This window comes from Cucumis sativus, chromosome 5 (genome assembly GCF_000004075.3).
Source record: "Cucumis sativus cultivar 9930 chromosome 5, Cucumber_9930_V3, whole genome shotgun sequence".
Classification (NCBI taxonomy): domain Eukaryota; kingdom Viridiplantae; phylum Streptophyta; class Magnoliopsida; order Cucurbitales; family Cucurbitaceae; genus Cucumis; species Cucumis sativus.
In genome coordinates this window covers 28,824,494-28,844,219 of record NC_026659.2, presented here as the reverse complement: position 1 = coordinate 28,844,219, position 19,726 = coordinate 28,824,494, and the positions used below count along the sequence as shown (strand labels likewise).

The window sequence follows — 19,726 nt, the reverse complement described above, 5'->3', positions numbered from 1 at the left end:
GGCAGAGGCTAATAAAAAAAGAGTATCATTTTATAAAACTTAGAGACATTTCTACTTTTAAAGTATGAATCAGAAAATCTAAATGTTGTCATCTGAATTGAAAAGGTATGTAAAGCACATATGGGTATATCACATGGTCTTAATTTAAGTCTAAGTGAGAACATCAAGAAGAAATAGTGGTTGAAATTATTAAATGTTATATGAGAAGACCATGACCAAGAACAATAAATGTTTGCCCATGTGCATTCTATTTTTATACTAAAAAATCAAGTTACTCATTCATACTTCATACTCAGCACTAACTTTCATGCCTTTTCTTTTGAAAAGAAAATCAACTTTGAACCAAAACTTAATTGTTAAGATTAATCTTAAACTTTCAATTTCTTGAAACTAATGGATTTAGGGAGATTTATACACGGGCAAACTAGGGCAAATTAATCCCAATGTGGAAATTTTGAAAATGAATTGCTATCACTTATGTTTTATTATTAGAAATTCCGATCCTCAAACTTATGTTGAACATTCAAATCAGGCACTTCATTAGAGAAGAAAAAATGTCCCTTAAACTAGTTTGTAATTGAAATGAATCTTCTCTGTGTTACAATAAAATCTCTTGGTAATATCACCAACGAGATTGCTTGGTTAAAGTGAAAGTTTAGTTGAGGATTAGAATAGAAAATCTGATTGTTGATTTGTGTTTATTAGATAAATGAACTTTTAGATGTGCCAAATAAATTCGAATCTTTTTATTCTCAAACATTTACAGATGTCAATATACCAATAACAGAGACTAAATTTTAATTTTGAAAGTTTAATGAATAGATTTATAGATTAACTAAAGAATATAGATCAGGGAAAAAGAAAAACAAGGACATAATACATTGAAAGGGATTATGATAAAAGCATAAACAGAGACGCAATACAAGTTAAATAATCACCAATATAACAACATACCTAAAAGATTAACAATTTGTAACAAATGCACATTGCTAATACATTACAACAGCATTATTATAACTTGTATTCAACATCAAACCAAAAGAAAAGAGCTGTTCGAGCATAAATAACTCGAACATGCTGCAATGTCAGGTCCTCACTCGTTAGGACAGCTTTGGCTCCACCCTCAATACGAGTGTGAGAGACAGAAACGCCGTGTGTATAACCACCCTTCACTGAGGAAGGCAATAACTTATCTGGACTTGCTGTACAAACAATGGGGCATGATAGGTAATCCAAAGGGTTTGACTCACATTGGAGGACACATCCATCTACAATCAATCTTCCCTTCCTGTGAAGCAAGCAGCAACCAAGTTCTGCCTTGACTGTTAAGTTGGAAAGTTTACTGGTAGACAGGAACTCCAAAGCACTGCATGTTAAGAAGAAATAGGAAGTCAATAATAAGTTTCCTTTAAAAATCATAAATCTTCCTTTGGGCCCTCTTAACTTTCGAGAACTCTAGAATGTCTGCCCTTAAACTTTCAAAATATCTATTTATTTTAGCTTATGTACTCAAAGAAAACAACCACTTTGCTTTTAACATACACACACGATTTGAGCATGTTGTACATGCTAACATAGAAATACATTGAACCTCATAGGTTGCCTGAGATGACCATTGGGTGAGTGAATATTGGCGACAAAACACTAGTAAAGACCAAAATGACAATTTTTAAAAGTTATATCACCAAAAACGGTTAATTCCTAAACGTAGGAAGGCTCCTTTGAACCTTGTGACCAAAATGAAACAAATATATGAAAGTTCTCTTGATCAAAATGGGATTTGAACCAAATAAAAAAAGAAGTTTATGCAAGGCCTTCTCCAGACCTGGCTGCTGAATGAGAATGCAATACATCCATGATGAAAGAATGTATGAATCAAGTGAAGTCACTATAAGTAAATAACAAATTCAATTAGAGGGCACCAATAACGAGATGGGTGATGATAAATGATCTCTTGGAAATGTTAAAGAGGGAGAAAAAAAAACCCTATAGGACACCGTTGCAAATTACATTATATGCTATCGGTTATGTACCTCTCCGAACCACGAGTACAGAAAAGTGTTGTCTCCTCAGGAAGCTCACCTCCACCAATCTGAAATAGTAAGTTTAAGATAAAATGATGAAAAATAGTGAAACTTAAATTCCTTATGAAATGAGTCTTTCACCACTTCTATCATAAATTAAGCCCCCAAAAAGGTCAAAACCTACAACATTATGGAATAAGTTGAAGCATACAAAGGTGCTAAAATCTTGAAGTTAAAAGCTCATAAAGTCCAAACGCTGAGCACAAGGGACCATGAATGTTTCACCAAGATTTAAAAGCAAGTACAGGGAAATAGCTTAACAATATTGCCACTTCAAACAAGTACTCAATTTGAATTGAAAATGCAGGGCCAAGCCACAGAGAAATTCACTTTAAAACTGCATAGCAGAACCCAAATAGCTAACTAGTTACCCCAGATCCACCTTCTTTTAAAACTCCAATTATATTTTGTAGCTATCTTGTTCGATCCAATCATTTCTTAGTTTCGTTAAAGATGAATAACATAAACCCAAATTCTAGCAAGCAGCGACCTTTCTAGAGAAACTAGCCACATTTTTTTTCCGAAAAGAAATGCTTTTCCTAGTTATTCATTGACAGGTCCTTCCACATATATAACATGACACTTTTCCTCTGGAAGGGTACTTGAATTAATCACAAACTAGACATGAGTGCTGCAGAGACAGGCCAATTGGATAACATTTAAACCATACATTAAGACCTAAGAGTAAAATTCCACAGCCAGGCAACTAAAAGAAGGGGGAAATGGAATATACCAGGCAAAGTGGTTTTGTTATTTGAATGTTAGAGGCAGAATGAACTCCACCTGTTGCAATAAGTATGGTGTCACCAGGCCTATAGAGAACAGAATCATTTAGGCTCTATAAACAACTTACTCTATTCATTCCCACTCTTAAGAAACAAATCGTAAACATGCAAGAATTTACCTAGCAGCAGCAACAGCCGCCTCGATTGTTGGGAAAACTCCCGGCTCAGATAAATCTTTAATAGATCGTTCTACTCGCAGCCACAGCCTAGGATGACAGGCCAAGTAACGCCATCTGTGGCAAACGAGGGCGGTGTTATACCGATCTGCAAACTCAATGGCAAAAGTGACAGGAAAGGCAGAAACTCCACGGAAATAAACAGGCGGCATCCTCTCAATTACAACTTCAGTAGGCTAAAAGTAAAAACTTGGTCACTAGAATAGAGAAGAAGCAAAAGAAATGCATCACGTGTGTTTTTAGTTCTTTAAACGACTCCTCAGTATCACATACCAATGTATGTATTATATCCAATCGATTCATATCCAAAGCCCAAGGAAAGAACTTCTCACTTCATAATCAATTCCATTAAACCACACATAATGAAAACCAATAAGGCTCAGTGATAGACTCCGACAGAACCAACCCAAAGAAGCTAAGCATTTCATTTCTTCGAAGTTTTTTTTTTTTTTTTTTCTTTTTGATATAGATATGCTGAAACAAGTACGTAAGTTACTTTATACATTGAAACAACAATCCCCAATTCACGCCAAGCCCAAAATTACAATTAAAATCCTTTCCCCAATCCATTTCCAGAAATACCCCAAAGATTGCAAAATCACTCCTTCATGGTTTTTGACAAGCGTTTCGATTTTTATTTCTGCTTAGCAGCAGAGCAAACCACCCAAATTTGCAAAATAAACAACAGAACCCTTAAATTTGAGATTCTAGAAACTGAAAGAATAGACGTTCAGACAAGAAATTGAAAGAGAGGTACCTGGTATGGGGGAAAGAAAGCTGAAAATATGCATTAGACAACCATCATCCAAGCTGTTAACAGAAGGCGAGGAGGATGAAGTGCCTTTTCTTTTCCACTTTCTTTGCTTGTTTTCTTCCATCGAAACTATGGCAACCCGGCTCTGGTCCTTTACCACTCGGCTCATATCGGCCTTGGCCATAGCCCCACAACGAAGCTCCCGACTCACTATACAGATGACCAAATCATAGCTTCCAGTTCCTGTCGTTTACTTTGTACTTGGATTTCCCTTGCTTCCATCCGTATATAACTAAGCTACGTAGAAGTTAGGACCTTCTTCTGGGCTTTGAACTTCTCAATATTATCAAAGCCCATTTTATCTGTTTGGGCCGGGCCACACATGGGCCATGATGTGGCAGTAACTGAATGGTCGAACCCAGCTTATATGTTACTTCTTTTTTTAATGAGTCAGCTAAAAAATACTACACCAACACCATCCTTTGACAAATCTTGGTTAATCACTTTGCACTGCAAATTTATCAAATTCAGAGGCTTTGTTTTAGAAATTGAACTTTGTCTGTGTAATTTTAATAATCTGTATGGTACAAAGTGGAATTGCACATTGTAAAATTGAACTTAAGGTTTGTATCATAGATGCATCCCGATGCTAACCAAGCATGTCCCTTTGTTGCTTCCTAAAACTCATTTCCACAACTTAGTACCATAATCTATAGAAGATGTCATATTTATCAAATGGACTATAATGAGAAGGTCTCACTAGCATGCATTCAGTAAAACAAAGGATAAGATGTTGAATCATCTAATCAGCGTATCATATTCAATCTCAAACAGTCAGTTTTTTTCGTAGACATACACATACATTGAGAATACAAATTCACTAGCTGAGTAGTTATCCAAAAATCCAACCAGAACTCGAGAAGCTCATTGAGAATACAACTTCACTAACCTTCACCTTAAGAAAGTAACCACTAGGATTTTAAAATTTATCAGAGTCGTGGAAACTCCATTGGTTTGGAGTGATGAATGATCTAAAGTTATATTTCAATCTTCCAACAAGAACTAAAATTAAAAAAAAAAAAAAAACATCCAGACGCTCACAGGTACTACACAGACATAGCATCACACAAATAACACAACCCAGTTGATGCTGGTGCATGTTAAGATACAGACAAGTTGGTCTCCAAATCGTTCTTCCGATTTTATTTTTTCTGAATACTAGACATGTTGTACATTCTGAGGTTTTGATACTTCAAGCTCCACGAGTTGGTCGATGTTTTGAACCTCCCACAACTGTGGTTTGTAAGATCTAGTAGGCAGATGAGCAAAAGGAAGATCTTGCATTATAAATCCATATGGTCAAAAGCATGCGAAGCAAACTGAGCCAGGAAGAGATAAAGGAATGAATTACCCGTATGATATTAATGGCATGCACATTTCCTCACTGGGAAGCTTCGTAGTCAAGAACTGCATCATCTACCAACCCATTATTGGACGTGTTATCTGATGTCTCCATACAAGGACTAGTTTTTATCTGCTGCTGCGTCTCTGCTAACGTCCAAGAACTTTTAGACCCATCAAGAGAAACATGATGTTTGCCCGATGCATTGTAAGGTAAGCATTCCATTGGCGAGCTCTTCAAATCTGCCTTCTGCTCAGAAGAAAGCTTAGTGGAAATAGGAGATCCGGGGGCATCGATATAGTTTTGTGAAAGCTCAAAGGGTCTATGGAAGAGCAGATGAGCCACAGTTCTATCAATGGGATTGGTCTCTGTTTCAGCATCCGGAACCCCAGCAATCCTAGAAAACAATAATATAAAAGAATGCAGAAGACATCACAGAAATTAGATATTCCAATGGAATTCCTCAAAACATACCGAAAATCAACTGTAATATTTACGGAATATGTAGCATTCGAGTTAACATTTGTTAAACTGAGTAACCACTAACCAAGTCCATTCTTGGGATGCAACCGCAGGATTAAATTAAACTAGTACAAAAGATATGAACTAATTTCTTACTATAAATATCACTATATCAGAGAGTTCGCCTTGTCTTATTTTGGCTTGACTTCTATTTTGTTTGCAGAAGCTCCAACTAAATAGAGTGGAGTTTGAGTCATAACTATTTATTTGAAAACACATGTAAAATACGTGGGGATTGGAAGGCTCTCTAAGCCACTATAAGCTAAGCTCCCAAATTTCCCTTTTTCACCCACCAGGTTTTTAACTTTCTCAAGGTCTTTTTTTGAAAAGGAGACAAACGTTGAAAACTTTCCTTTTTCTTATATAAGGAAACAATATTTCAACTGAAACATACATTTTAGCAAAATAGTTTTCAAGAATAGAAGACAGAAGCAGTCCTATTATTTTCATTAGGTTTTTTTCTGTTCTCTCTAGAATAGGAGTTCGTGACTATTTTTTAACTATAACTTAGCTCCAGTGGATTATGTTTTTGCATAACATCGACCATTAAAACACAGCAGAGTATGTTGCTCTAATTTATTTATGTTTTAGTTTCTCAATGCAATAGTCCCAGTTTTGACTTGAAAAGATTAAGCTTTCTTGGCAAAACAGGTTCCCAACTGTCTTGCGAAGGCCCTAAAGAGTCTTTAAAATGTCCCGTGCATGCTCTCAATATGACTGCAATTTTTGAAAAGATGAAAAAGAATAAGACATTCAAAATGACATAGACTACCTTATGACTCACATGAGCAAACGAGATTGTGACAAAAACTTAAAATTATTCTTTCAAGTTTCAAGATTCTAGGGGAGAATCTCTGAACAAATCAATACAGATAATGAGTATTGAAATGCGTCCTAACCTGCAATGACTATTGATTTCTCCTTTAGCAGTGAAGTCATTCTCATCTCTGCTACTTTTGTTGGAACTACTTGTGTCGTTAGCATAATGTCTTTGCATTGCACTTTGAGCCAATCGGAACAAGCTGTCCCGGATACAAAGTCTGATCTTGAAATCCAGCTGTAGTAAAACATTTCTAGGGCATTGTAACTAAAGTCAGGTTACTCTAGGAGGAAAATAATCCACTCACAAAGTCAGGTGTACCTTTGAAATAATTTCTTGAAGCCTGCAAAGAATTGTATCTTCCATAGAACGATCAACTGTGGTGGAGACCGTATTGGAATCATCTTGCTCTAAAGGCGACTTTGGATCTAGAGCGGGAAGAGTGTATATTTCTTCAGAATCAAGATCATTCTTTTCAATGTGCTGTGACTGAATTTCTTGGGGACATTTTGGAGAAATAGATTGACTACTAGTAGAGACTTGATTCTTGAACTGTTGCTGTTGTTTTCGAATGGCAAGCATTGCCTGCATTTGTTGCCTTCTCCTAAGTTTTTCAATTTTTTCTTGAGGTGTCATGGTAAGAGACTTCACAAACCCATCAGCTGGCTTGTCCACACGATTCGTACTACCAGGGGAAATATCTTGACCAAGAAGAGGTTGATGCTGGAGATCTACCGGCTGAATTTGGGACAACAAGGGTACAGCAGGATATGCATTTGCAGGAATTGGATAAAACTGGTGCATCGAAGGATTGGAACTTCGCTGGTATTGCAATGGCTCAAGTCCTTGAAGCTGCCGATGTTTAGTCATAATTGAAGGTGAAGATGTTCCCAGCTGTAGAGCTAGATTGTTATCAAACTGACCTGCTGGGCTTGTTGATGAAGGCCAGTTACCACGAAAGTCTTGAAACATCTTCTCATCGCTTTTCCCCTCAGATCTTTTACGAGATTTCAACAGTTTCTTCTGCCTACCAATCTGAAGCATTGAAGAGTAATAAAAGTTAAATAATGGACAGAAAAGACTATGACTAGATCTACCAGGGTCTAGAAATAGATGCCTAAACAGTGAAGTTGATGTAGAAACCATCGTTGCAGCACAAAAATGTAATCTGCAACAATCCCATGTCACATCAATGAAATCACGTGTTAACTAAAGTCTTTATTCTGACACGCTTAGAAGGTTGCTAGTTCTGGGTGGGTACATAGTGAACAGGCATATGTAGAATAATTACATGACAACTGTAAGTTGGAGCCTATTGCACCTCTCAACTTATTAGAGTTCAGTGTGATCTTCTAATTATTGGCTATTGGTAACTTACTATCAAGTTAATTGCAAGTTGTAACTCTGTTAGTTGGAGGCTTGTAATAAAAACCAAACAAGAAAGAAGGAAGCTCCTCGATCAAACCAAGAAATCAGAAATGAAACAATTTCTAAGGTCAGAAAATTGGTATGGCCGAGAAAACATGACAATAACTACAAGTAACCATGTGAAAGGTTACATAGAGAGCAACTATGACGAACAATTTGTCGGCTGCTGGAGTTTACCAGTAAATTGCAACCACTTGGCAGTTTTTATGGTTGTTACATGAATTTCAAACCTTTAGTGGAAAAGATCTTCAATGGAGGCAAGCTAAATTTTATGCTCATTGCCTGCCTTAGTTTAGGCAGAAGTTTCTAAGGACTTTCCTAATTAATAATAAACCAAACATGAAAACATCCCATCAGCCAAAACTGGCCATCCTTTTAGATTAATTACCATTGAAGTATATGGGGGTAGTTACTCTTTGAAACATTCAATCTCTTTAGCAGCTAAAAATGCTTAAATACGCCAACAGACCATCGACTAATTACTTCAATAACAAATGAGAAACAAACCTTATTTGAAAACTCATTGGCAGATGTGATAATATCAGCTCTTTGGTGAAGTGTCACTGCATCTGGATTTGGCATTTTCTCCAGACCTGTCTGGATGAGCCAAACAAATTACATAGAATTTAAAGTTTGACCAAAAAAATAGAAAGAGAAAATGCAATAGTTCTATGCGTGTAATATACCCGGTCCCTTGCAATAGAAGCAGTCATATCTCCTTCTACATTTGTTAAGATTGCACTTCCAGTCTGAAGCGCAAGTGGTCCAGCATCACTACTTTGCCCATTGGGAAGAGTAGATACTTGCTCATTTTGTTTTGAGTACTCTGGATTCTTGATTTTTTCTGTATCCACTCTGGAGTCCAAATTTCGTGACTCCACAGTCGGGAATAGCTTCATTGGGCTGTTACCCAAATCTTTTGAAGAAGACGACCATAGCTCATCAGTATCACTGAGACTTACTTGGCCAAATATTGGGTCATCATTGCTACAAAATTGGCACTTGTGAGGATATGCAGTCTAATGGATACCATTGGATAGAGAGAAAAAAAAAACTACAATAGCGACAATGATGTTTCAAAGAATAAGTTTGAATTTCTACGGGTCAAAGACAGAAAAACTCTGATGCACTATCAAGATGCAAGACTAGCCACCAACCTTGGTTCTAGTGATCATGCAACAACTAATTTTCACAAGATAATATAAATAATAAATCATAATAGATTTTTTGTAAGAACGAGCACGTTAAGTTTTGCAAGTGTCCAAAGAGCTCAACCTTAGATTAAGAAAGAAGAAGACAAAATAAAACACAAAATAAAAACCCAACAACGTTCTCTTCCAAAAGTTTTTCCACTTCATCATGAGTATAATCTGACTTCAGTTAAAAAAGTAATAAATAAAATAAAAAATAAAGAAGGATAGTTTTCTTCTAAATTAAACAAACTTCAATCAAGGAGTTAATAGGAAGAAAAAAAATACCAATGTACCTGAAAATTCTATCTAAGTCATCAAAACTTCCAATATTAGCCCATCCATAGTCAACAAAATCAGCTTGTTCTTTACCTTCTTCAGTACTTTGAAAATTCGGTGCACCTTTGGTCATCGCGGCTGTCAATATAATGCCAGTAAAAGGATCAGTACATGACTGAACTTTTATACCATTGCTCGTCAATATAGCATTTGAGCACATGTATACGGCTGTAGAAATTACAGAGAAAAGAAAACATAATAACTTTATTCTTTACCGTTTTTTGGTGAATTATATTCCCTGTTTCCAGTTAATTCATGAGATACTTCAGTACCCTTAGAGTCCTGGTCAATTCTGGAAGGTTTAGACAAGGATATGTCAGCCACTGGATCGTTGCTGAGGTTTGAGGCAGAAGTTCCTCCTTCATTGCCAGGACTGCTTTCCAGCTTTCTTCCATGGTTATCGGTCCCGGGTGACTTCTGCTCCATAAGCTTTGTGTATAACGTGTCTTGATTCCATTCTTTCTTGTCATAATAATTTTCACCAGCCTCCCGATAAGGCACAATATGATCATCAGTATCAGCAGCCTCACCCCATATTATATTGGCAAGCTGAAATTACCATAGAAATTTAAGAGTGGGGAATTGTTTTAGCACTTAATTGTTATGCGTAATCAATGAGTAGAAAGCACTTTCTAATGAAAACCATTTTGTTTATACACTAAAGAAAAGGAAAAAAATCAATGCACCAAATCATACAATCACTCAAATGGTCAACTATGCAACCAGATACACATGATACAATGAGGGTTATTCTGCTCTTTCACGGTTGAAAGGAAAGTCTTCAATATGGAAGTTAAAAAACAAGTACAGAGGAAGTCAAGCTTGTATCACTAATCCCCTACAGATATCTCCTCTTTTTTTTCTGCCTACTTTGGAGATATCTTACCTGAGTTTATCAGGCTGATTAAATGAATGTACTATTAGTATTTACTACTAAGTCTTCTACTTTCAGTGGATGCTATGTTGTATATGCTATTGCTAGATAACTGCTGCCGCTATACCCAAGTGCTGAAAAGTTGTATGGAATGAGCATCATAAATTCAAGAGATAAATACTCTTTTCATCAGTTGGTAAGTAATCGCAACAACTTCACTCAGTGGCTTCTAGGATATGTATATTTTCATGTACCAAAGAAAATTTTCATTTTTTCCCCTTTTCTTTTAGCTAATTATAAAGTTTGGTCTAATATTTGTACTATTCTTTATCTTGAATCTTTAAAAACTATCAACTGAATATCCTTCGTCTTGAATCTTCCAGAAGTTCCAATTTCATCCTAGATCCAAAAATGTGATCAGTTTTTATCAATGAAGTTCTGGCTATCTGATTAAATGCTAATATCAATTAATAAAATGGTTTCCTACCTTTGAAGCATATTCTGTAACTTTAAATGTAACTATGCCCAGGTTCTAATTCAATGATTTAGACATGTGCCCAGGTTCTAATTCAATGATTTAGACATGCCTACCTAAGTTAAAACCCTACCTACTTCTCACTGTTTGAACTAAAAATAACTAGCTTGACTCAGAATCAGTAGTTGTGATCGGAAATAAGACCCATCAGAGCTGTACTATACTACAAGTAACTAGTAAGAACTGAGTGTAGAGGGGACCATCTAACTAACAATCCCTGTAAAAGCAAGCATCTGAGCCATCCTTAGTAGAAAATTTCAAACCTTGAAAATAAAGAAGTTCCAAATTTAGAACATAAAGAAAAAACTAGAAGAGGAAACTCTTCAGAGGGTTCTATATGTGAAGTTTACAGACTTGTTTACCACCATGTCTTCATCACAAAGGCTAAAGTTTTCTACGCTCAACTCACCTATGCTAAGCCGTGTCAAAACAACCACCCACCTAATCAGAAAGAAAAAAATGCCTCTAAATCCAATCCATAGGGTTATCATCACATCGTCATGAAAAACCTGCCAAGCAAAAAATTGACCCTCTCGCAAATATTAACCTTCCACAGCGAGAAAAGTAAAGGTAAAGTAGAGGAACAAGGATTATACAATAGATTGAAGAAAGAAGCACAAGAGAACACTTTCAAGATCAGGAAACCAAATTAACGAGAAAAAGTCCTAAATATGTTAAAAGGAAAGCAGCCAACTTCGAAATTCACAACCCACTATAGAAGCCTATCTAGTCGACTCTGAATCATAGTTAGTACCAACAAAGAAGACTCCAAGGATGTTCTTGGCAAGTTTTTTGCTTGGATGTGTGAACACAACAGATAGGCTTTAGAGAAAGATGCCTTTGCTAATGGGCCCTTGGTGATGCATTCTTTGTCGCAAGGCAGAGGAAACGTTTGATCACCTATTCTTCCAAAAGTTTGGTTTCGCACTCGCTCAATAAAGGGATGTTTGTTTGATGATCAAGGAGTTCCTCCTCCATCTGATTGTCAAAGAGAAATGTCGTTTTCTTTGGGACGCTAGGGTGTCCTACCTTGTGGGATATCTGGGGAAGAGAAACATTAGAGTGTTTCGTGGTGTGGAGAGAGACCCTAGTGAAGTTTGGTCCTTAATGAGGTTTCAGATCTCGCTTTGGGCTTCCTTCTTTTTCTTTTTTTGTATTTATACTCTAGTCTATGTAGTATTTTTACTTAGTTGGAAGCCAGGCTTTGTGGGCTCAGTTTTTATTTTTTCCTTTCTTGTATACCCTTGTATTCATTCTTTTTTTTTCTCAATGAAAGTTGTTCTTTCTATATGTATAAAAATAAATAAATAACTCCTTGAAATCCTTGGTTGACCTGATCCCAACTTCCCTTAACTACTTGCTCAATGTTTGTTACTCATCTAATCCAACGTCTTAATAGTATCTGGAATCACTTGCTTTTAATCCTAGATTCTCAGATCATATTTCCAATTCTCCCAACTGCCTCATGCAAGGACAATTTCATCATAAACCAAAATTCCTCGTACTTGTCTTCGACATTTACACCCCATCAAGAAGGGAAGGATTTAAAAAAAAGAGAGCCACATATTCTCAAATACATACTAGTCTAAACCACACATGGTGTAGCCTAAACCCAAAAGGATAAACGTAACTCTCGGACCTGAGGATTGTCTCATCTCTTTAAAAGTGGTCAACCAACCTCTTGACACTTGACAGTAAGAATGTATCTCGTATACAGTACGTCACTCTCTCTCTCATTGGTTGGACCAAGTAAACCCAGCATTAACTATGGGAGGATTTATGAAACTATAACTCACCATAAACCTAGTAAAACTCATTGTGGATCAAGTGACGCCAGCCAAAAAGACTCCTTCATGTGACATTTGGTCATACACCAAAGTCCTCGCCAGACACCAACAGCAACCACAAAGCTCGAAAATAATTCGTAGCTCCTCCCAGAATGCTCTCCTCATTCCACGAGCTACTAATTGACATTCCTTCGCTTTCAAAGAAATTGAACTAACTAAGGAATGAAATGCTGAAGTGAGTATCAGATCGACCAAATTCCTGTCATATTCTTGCAGTAAGCTTTTCCAAAGAAAGCGTAAGATATGGGTTTGGCCGTGAGCACACTGATTCAGTGGCTCAATGCAAAAACTATCCATGGCAGTACTTTAAACCAAACAAGCTAAACAATACCCAGAAACAATTTCCACACCCAGCCACAAAAGCACCAACTGCTTCCTCGTACAGAAGTAAAAAAAAAAGAACAAAAAAAAAATCCACTAGAAAAAGGAGGGGGTTACCTCTTCGTCGTTCCAATCAAACATAGCTGAAAATCCCAGACAGAATCTCTAATCCAGAATCAAAATCCAATAACTGATCGAAGATTGATCCGCACATTATCCGAAAAAAGAAAGTAGTTAGAGAAAGAAAATCTCGAAATCCGCAATAGAAAGCATCAAAATCCGGAAACAGAAGGGCGTTGAAAAAGCCCGCGAAGAATCGAACGAAAAAATAAGAGGGAACACACAAAGAAGAGAGAAGAGGCAAGAGATAAATTAAGAAAAACAAAAACAGAAAGGAGGCTTGTGGAGGCAAAGGAATGGGAATGGGACTGGAAATGGAAATGGAAGAGGAAGAAGAAGGAAGGAAAAGAGAGGATTTGGTTTGGTTGAAACAGAAGGGCACGTGAGAGGTCACGTGGGTTCTGTGAAGGGGAGTTGAGCGAGAGAAACGACACGTGTGAGAAAACGTATCTGAAGTTGTGGCTGGGAAGACTGTGATCAAATACTTGAATCTGATTGGTTGGAACTGAATTTGAATTTGGAATTTCATTTGGGTTTCATTTCACATTTGAAGAGATAGTGGCCAGTGGGGGGTGGCGGGGATTGTGGACCCAGTCGTCAAGACTTAATTTGTGGTTCACCTTAACTCACCCGTCGCTTTAACTCTTTATCGAAACCCCCTCTCTAATAAAAATCCCATTTTTCTATTTTCTCCTAATTAATCTTCCTTTTTTTTCCTTTCTTATTTTTCTACCTCATTCTCACCCATGATAATAACCTAATTTGGTATTTACACAACTATGTTTTCTTTTTGTTTTTTTAACTCAAAAGTCAAAACTAACCAATCCGTATCTTAGATATTGAAATATATTACTTTCACGTGTGGTTTTTAGTCGTAGTCTTTCAATTAACTAACAAAACCATTATATCTCTGTCTAACTTTGATAAATCATATCAAACTTCTTGAAGAGCGAAAAAAATCTTTGTAAAATAGTTGAATCACCACCAACTTCCATGTGCAATTACAAAAGATATGTCGGATCAAATAACAATGTTGTGATTGATTTTATAGGGTGGCCCCAATGTTGGATCCAAACTTGTTTATATCATTAGTTTGTCCCCGGTCACACTCGCAACAAGCAAGATTCTCAAGATCTTGAGACATCCAAAATTAGAAATTTAAAAGTACCATGGCTAACTCCATGTTACAAACAACTACAATTGCATTTTAAAATTTTATTTATAATAAATAGATTCATTATCTTTTTAATTAATTTATACAAAATCATGAGGTCTCTGAACAACTTTCATATATATATCTACTCATTCTCTTTCAATAATCTCTGAAGTTCTATCAGTCGCAACAAAAATGGAACGAAATCGTACATTTCAAACACCTAATGAACAATGATTTCATCTATCTTAAGCCTACTAGGCGTATCTCCATTCACAAGGCTCTTAAGACCAGCTTTAAGCTCATCAACGCCCTCTTCCAAAACAGCACAAACGGGAAATATGGGAACTCCTTGCACTCTAGACTTCAACTCTTCATACACTTCCTCAGCCCCTTCTTCGTCAATCTTGTTAGCCACTATTAAGGATGGCCGATCTGATAACCCGCTCTGATGGCGTTCAAGCTCATAAACTAAATCTCTCAGTTGTTCCCATGGGGGTATCCCTTTCCTACCATCTAAAGCAGCAGCTAAGTCTAGGACATACGCTAGGACCCTTGTACGTTCAATGTGACGCAAGAATGAGTGTCCGAGTCCACGATTTTCATGAGCACCCTTTATAAGGCCTGGAATGTCAGCTACCGTGATTGATAAGTCATCATAATGCAGGTTTCCCAAATTTGGCCTCAGGGTTGTGAATGCATAATGACCAATTGTTGGTTTTGCTCTGGAAATGGCTCCAAGCAAAGTACTTTTCCCAGCATTTGGCATTCCAACGAAACCCACGTCGGCAATGCTTTTAAGTTCTAAAACAAGCACAGCTTCGCTGCCAAGAGAACCAGTTCGTCTGTTAGACTCGTTGATTTCGGATAGGTTAGAATCTATGGATTTATCTTCATGCCCCACAGAGGATTTAGGCTTCTTTGAAAGTTTGTGTTCGTGAACGTTGCCCAAACCACCTTCCCCTCCTCGAGCAATGATAATTCGTTGACCTTCTTCAGTCAATTCTGCAACATTGTACATCATTTCTTCACTTTCTCCAAACTCATCTTGAATAGAACTGTCAGGAAATGCAGAAACTTGAGAAATCTCATCGGTTGATGCTACTTCAGAAGTTTCCCTCCTGAACGACGAATTTCTAACATTATTTTTACTCTCATTACATGTCACGAGAGTAGTCTTAAATGCCGATTCTACTTCTGTTTCTCTGTTTGAAAATTTAAAAGAATTCTTGTGGTGACTAGAGAGATCATCAACTAGTGTGCCAGGAATCTGCCAAGGGTCTAAATCTGTTGAAGAATGGTGCTCGACTACACTGGGAACTTCACCCTCCACAAGATGAATGACAGTGCCAATTGGTACTCGTACAATCTAACATTCAAATACATAACTCAGTAGGGTTGGATACTAAAAAATTTAATAGCCAACAGAAAAAATATAGTTCGCACTACCCCTTTCATTAGTATGAGCAACAGATAAAATATTGTTTGCACTACAAATAATTTTAATAGCCAATCATAATTCAAAACTTAGGAACACCAATTGAAATTTTATAAGATTTAGAGATGGAACAGATAGCCTCCAAAATTAGGAACTAAATTTGCAGTTTAAATGAAAAATATAATCAATTACAAAACAAAAAAAGGCAGCAAAAATGCACACATACAGATCAGGAGATAGATGACCTTATCTGCACCCTTAGTTCCAATCTTATTCTTTGAAGATCCATGTCCTCCTTTACTTGCATTCTGCAATAGATGATAGAAAATTAGAAATATTCGTACATATCGTAATTCTATAACTGTAAGGATAGTTTATCATTCAATTTCAATATGTTTCTAGCAGGAGCATAAAGAAGAGTCTAACGTACAATATGATGATTCAAACTGCTGAAGTCCCATAGAGCAGTGGAACATTCCAGGATCACGTCGCCCCCTCTTCCACCATCTCCACCTGCATCAATTAGAAAGGAAGCATTCAGTATATATATGCAACAGCTAAAAAGTAAACTTTGTCCAAAATTGAATAAAGCAGTGGCTAAGAAACTTAAAAGAAAGAACATAAAAACTGCATTTGTTTGTATAGGAGATAGTTGGTTTAAATACTACTCTAGCCCATGTACTTTCAAAGCTACACTTTGCTTGTGTACTTTTGGTTGATTTTGATCTCGTACTTTCAATTGTAGTTCATTTTCATGCATATCCATTTTAAAAGGAGATCATTTTGATTTCTTAAGAATGAAATAAAAATGAAAACGAAGAAATCAAAAGGATTGCTTTGAACCAGGACCAAAATGCATGTTTTGAAGGCAGAGGACCAAGATGGACCAAAGTTGGTAGTATAAATACCAAATTACTATTTAGACCTACATAATTTGATAAATGACGTATTGGTCGCACATTTTATTCATATAAGTATAATGTCAGTGGTCACTAATTCTTGTAATAAACCATTCCTAATCCTAGCAATAGTCGGTAAGGGAATGTTTTAACGTACCTTGTGCATCATTCCAAAATGATAGATATCCAGTAATTGGTTAATGATATACATAAATAAAACGTACCATCAGGATGACCGTGGCGTTCGTGCCTACTACGCCGCATGCTTTGGCAACCATTTCCACCATCACCTCCTTTAGCATACACCTTAAACCTGTCTATCATTCTCCTCTCCTACATAGCATCACAATAATCCCAAAACATGAGTAGAATAATTTGCATTTAACTAGCGAAAAAGTAATCAACAAAATATATATATATAGAAGAGAAGCAGGTGAAAAACCTGTAAAGGGGCAAGCTTGGACTTCTTTTTGGGAGTATCTGAGTAGTAAGAAATGGCAGAAAAAAGCCATGGACAACTCGAGGATTCTCTCAAGCCTCTTAAATGAAGAACTCTTTTCACACACAAGAACCTCATGTTCCTCCCAGTTCTTACTCCTCACCCACTCTTCATAATTTGGGAACCCAGAGCTTAAACTAAATCAAATTCCTCCGGCTAGAGCTACACAACTTTAGTACCAAATAGTGACGCAAGAACAAACTATGCCAGATGTTCGAATGCGAGCAGGCTGCCGGCGGAATATGGCGGGTGGTAGTTTTGGGCAGTGACGTGAGCTTGCCCAGTGAAGAATGCCGGTGGCTTCAGTGGCTGAGCAAAACACAATAGCTTTTAGGGCTAGCGTTGTCACAGCTGATTGGGCCTCAGGTTTAGAACCAAGTCCAGCCCAAGGCCCAATTAATTTCGACAGTGCTATTATCGTAGTAGTATAGTTGCAAATTTAGCAATTAAATTCAAAATAATTAATCATATAACAACATTTTTAAAAAATTGTAAATATAGCAAAATTTATCAAATTATATCAATGATAAAGTCTATCACCAATAAATCATACGAGTCTATGAGTGATACAAGTCTATCAGCGATAGTTTTGCTATATTTGCAATTTTTTTAAAATGTTGTTATATCCTTAATTATTATTTCTCAAATGATCATCTATTACAATTACCGATCATAATAATTATATATGAGACATTTTGAAAATATATGAAAAGTAGTAGAATTCATAATCATTATAATATTATAGTACATGTTTTCTGAATCAAACAATAATTTCATTTATTTTTGTCAAACTTAAACTCGTTAAAAGATTTTTTTTTCTTTTTGGTATTAAAAGTAGCATATACTTTTAATTACTACTTTAGCCTTTTCAAGGGAAAAAAAAACTATGTATAGTGCATAGTACACAGAGTAGGGTTGAGATAATTTGAAAGTAGTGTTGGAGAAAAGGGGGAAAGATGAAGAATAAATCATAAACGAGAAAAAAATACATAGTTAGATCATGTCAAAACCTATCCTCGGTAGAAAATTGAATTTTATTTCAAAATAGAGAAATACCAACTGACCTTACCTATAATGGAGGAAATTTGATACAACTTCATGTCACATTAATGCATTCGTCAAAACTCCTTTATTTTCTTTTTGAAAATAAGTGGGACAGGAATAATCAAAACTTTACGATCCTAAAAGTTAAAAATACAAGTGTTATGTCAATCGAGTTAAGGTTACTTTGAGAAGTACTTGCTTTATTTGAAACGCGACATCAATAATTAACATATGTAAAGATTGAAGCCTTTAGATATCACCATTATACTAAAAAAATTAAGTTACATGTTCAAGTTGACACAATTGATAACCCAATCTTGCAATCTCGTAGGAATAAGTACATGGTCTAGCAGTTGGAATATGCTAACTTTAATAACATCGTTTTTGTTGAATCGTTGTAAAATTACAATACTTTCCACTTGAGGTGCCAACATGAGCTTAGTTTGTACTTGTAGATATATTTTACCTAAGTTTAAGGCGAAACATGGAACCTTTAATTTTATTTTTATTGGTTATGTGTATTCAATAATGCATTTTACGATGACTATTGCTTGAAATACATTTTAAAAAGAAGCAAAACAAAAAATGAGAACCGACAAATTATATATAGATGAAACATCATACTCGTGAACTACAGCACACTGATTGAACCTTACATTAATTTGTTGCGTAAACGTTTTTCTCCTTGTTTTCACTTTTGGTAAGTTCATCAACAATATTGTCATTATTACTTTTAATACGTTTAGTTCACTGTTAATGAGTATAAAGAGAGAAGAAAAAGCATAGCAAAGAAGGATGCATGAGAGAACAAAACAAACTAATCAAAATTAAGTAAGTTTATTAATTTTGTTTCCTTAATTGTCATGAAAATAGGAGGATTTAACATTACATTACAACTCATATTTAAAACCTTGACGTAGATTAAACAAATATTGAAGTTTTGATTTAACAATAATTCTATAAAACCATTGATAACATGTATATTTTGATGGATATTTGTTGAAAAATATTAAATAATATTTACATTTATAAATAAACATTTTACAATTTAAAAATAAATTAACATTAATTACAAACACGAAAACTACCTCGGATTAAAAAATATAATTTACATAAATAGAAAAAAACTGAAACTATTTACATTATGTGTCAACAATAATTCGAGAAAATATATTAATTTTCTTTTATTCCAAAATCACTTCACATGTTTTACTCGTCCTCCATCTTTTTTTATCAGCAACCTATTCCTCTTATTTATTCATTCATTGTTTATACTCTGATGTTTGTTTGTTTTTTTCGAAGCGTATTCATCATCTTCTTCTTCGTCTACCTCAAATTAAGGATTTCACACGGTCGGTGTTTCCACATCCAAATCAGCCTATAACACCATTTTTACATATTGCAAATATAGTAAATACAACAAACAATTAGATATATTACACGGATGTCCACTTTTAAATTTGTTATTTTTGCAATTTAAAAAACTTATTATCATA

At 35.7% G+C, this 19,726-nt stretch overlaps 3 protein-coding genes across 6 annotated transcripts; all 3 read right to left on the bottom strand.

Moving 5' to 3' along the window:
* Positions 1–856: 856 nt before the first annotated feature.
* LOC101204465 (F-box protein SKIP5) lies at positions 857–4,069 on the bottom strand. Of its 2 annotated transcripts, none has more exons than XM_004142371.3 (5): positions 3,803–4,069; positions 2,989–3,133; positions 2,818–2,896; positions 2,034–2,092; positions 857–1,366 (listed from the first exon to the last, which is right to left on the bottom strand). In XM_004142371.3, the coding sequence occupies exons 1-5, from the start codon at positions 3,981–3,983 to the stop codon at positions 1,012–1,014; spliced, it is 819 nt and encodes a 272-aa protein (XP_004142419.1). In that variant the 5' UTR covers positions 3,984–4,069; the 3' UTR covers positions 857–1,011. The 2 variants fall into 2 exon arrangements, with proteins under 2 accessions (XP_004142419.1, XP_011655907.1); XM_011657605.2 differs by having other exon boundaries at positions 2,989–3,221; positions 3,803–3,942.
* A 521-nt stretch (positions 4,070–4,590) lies between these two features.
* On the bottom strand, positions 4,591–13,536 carry LOC101219885 (protein LNK2). Of its 3 annotated transcripts, XM_004142349.3 has the most exons (9): positions 13,195–13,533; positions 9,716–10,049; positions 9,458–9,578; positions 8,658–8,958; positions 8,479–8,568; positions 6,865–7,578; positions 6,623–6,780; positions 5,211–5,598; positions 4,591–5,108 (listed from the first exon to the last, which is right to left on the bottom strand). In XM_004142349.3, exons 1-8 carry the CDS (start codon positions 13,216–13,218, stop codon positions 5,241–5,243), a joined length of 2,100 nt encoding a protein of 699 aa, XP_004142397.1. In that variant the 5' UTR covers positions 13,219–13,533; the 3' UTR covers positions 4,591–5,108; positions 5,211–5,240. The 3 variants fall into 3 exon arrangements, with proteins under 3 accessions (XP_004142397.1, XP_031741026.1, XP_031741027.1); XM_031885166.1 differs by having other exon boundaries at positions 4,591–5,598; positions 13,195–13,534; XM_031885167.1 differs by lacking the exons at positions 4,591–5,108; positions 5,211–5,598 and adding an exon at positions 6,270–6,440 and having other exon boundaries at positions 13,195–13,536.
* Positions 13,537–14,464: 928 nt separating this feature from the next.
* Positions 14,465–17,498, bottom strand: LOC101222714 (probable GTP-binding protein OBGM, mitochondrial). Its single transcript, XM_004142361.3, has 5 exons — positions 17,130–17,498; positions 16,912–17,020; positions 16,219–16,301; positions 16,034–16,096; positions 14,465–15,719 (listed from the first exon to the last, which is right to left on the bottom strand). The coding sequence occupies exons 1-5, from the start codon at positions 17,262–17,264 to the stop codon at positions 14,574–14,576; spliced, it is 1,536 nt and encodes a 511-aa protein (XP_004142409.1). The 5' UTR covers positions 17,265–17,498; the 3' UTR covers positions 14,465–14,573.
* Positions 17,499–19,726: the final 2,228 nt, after the last annotated feature.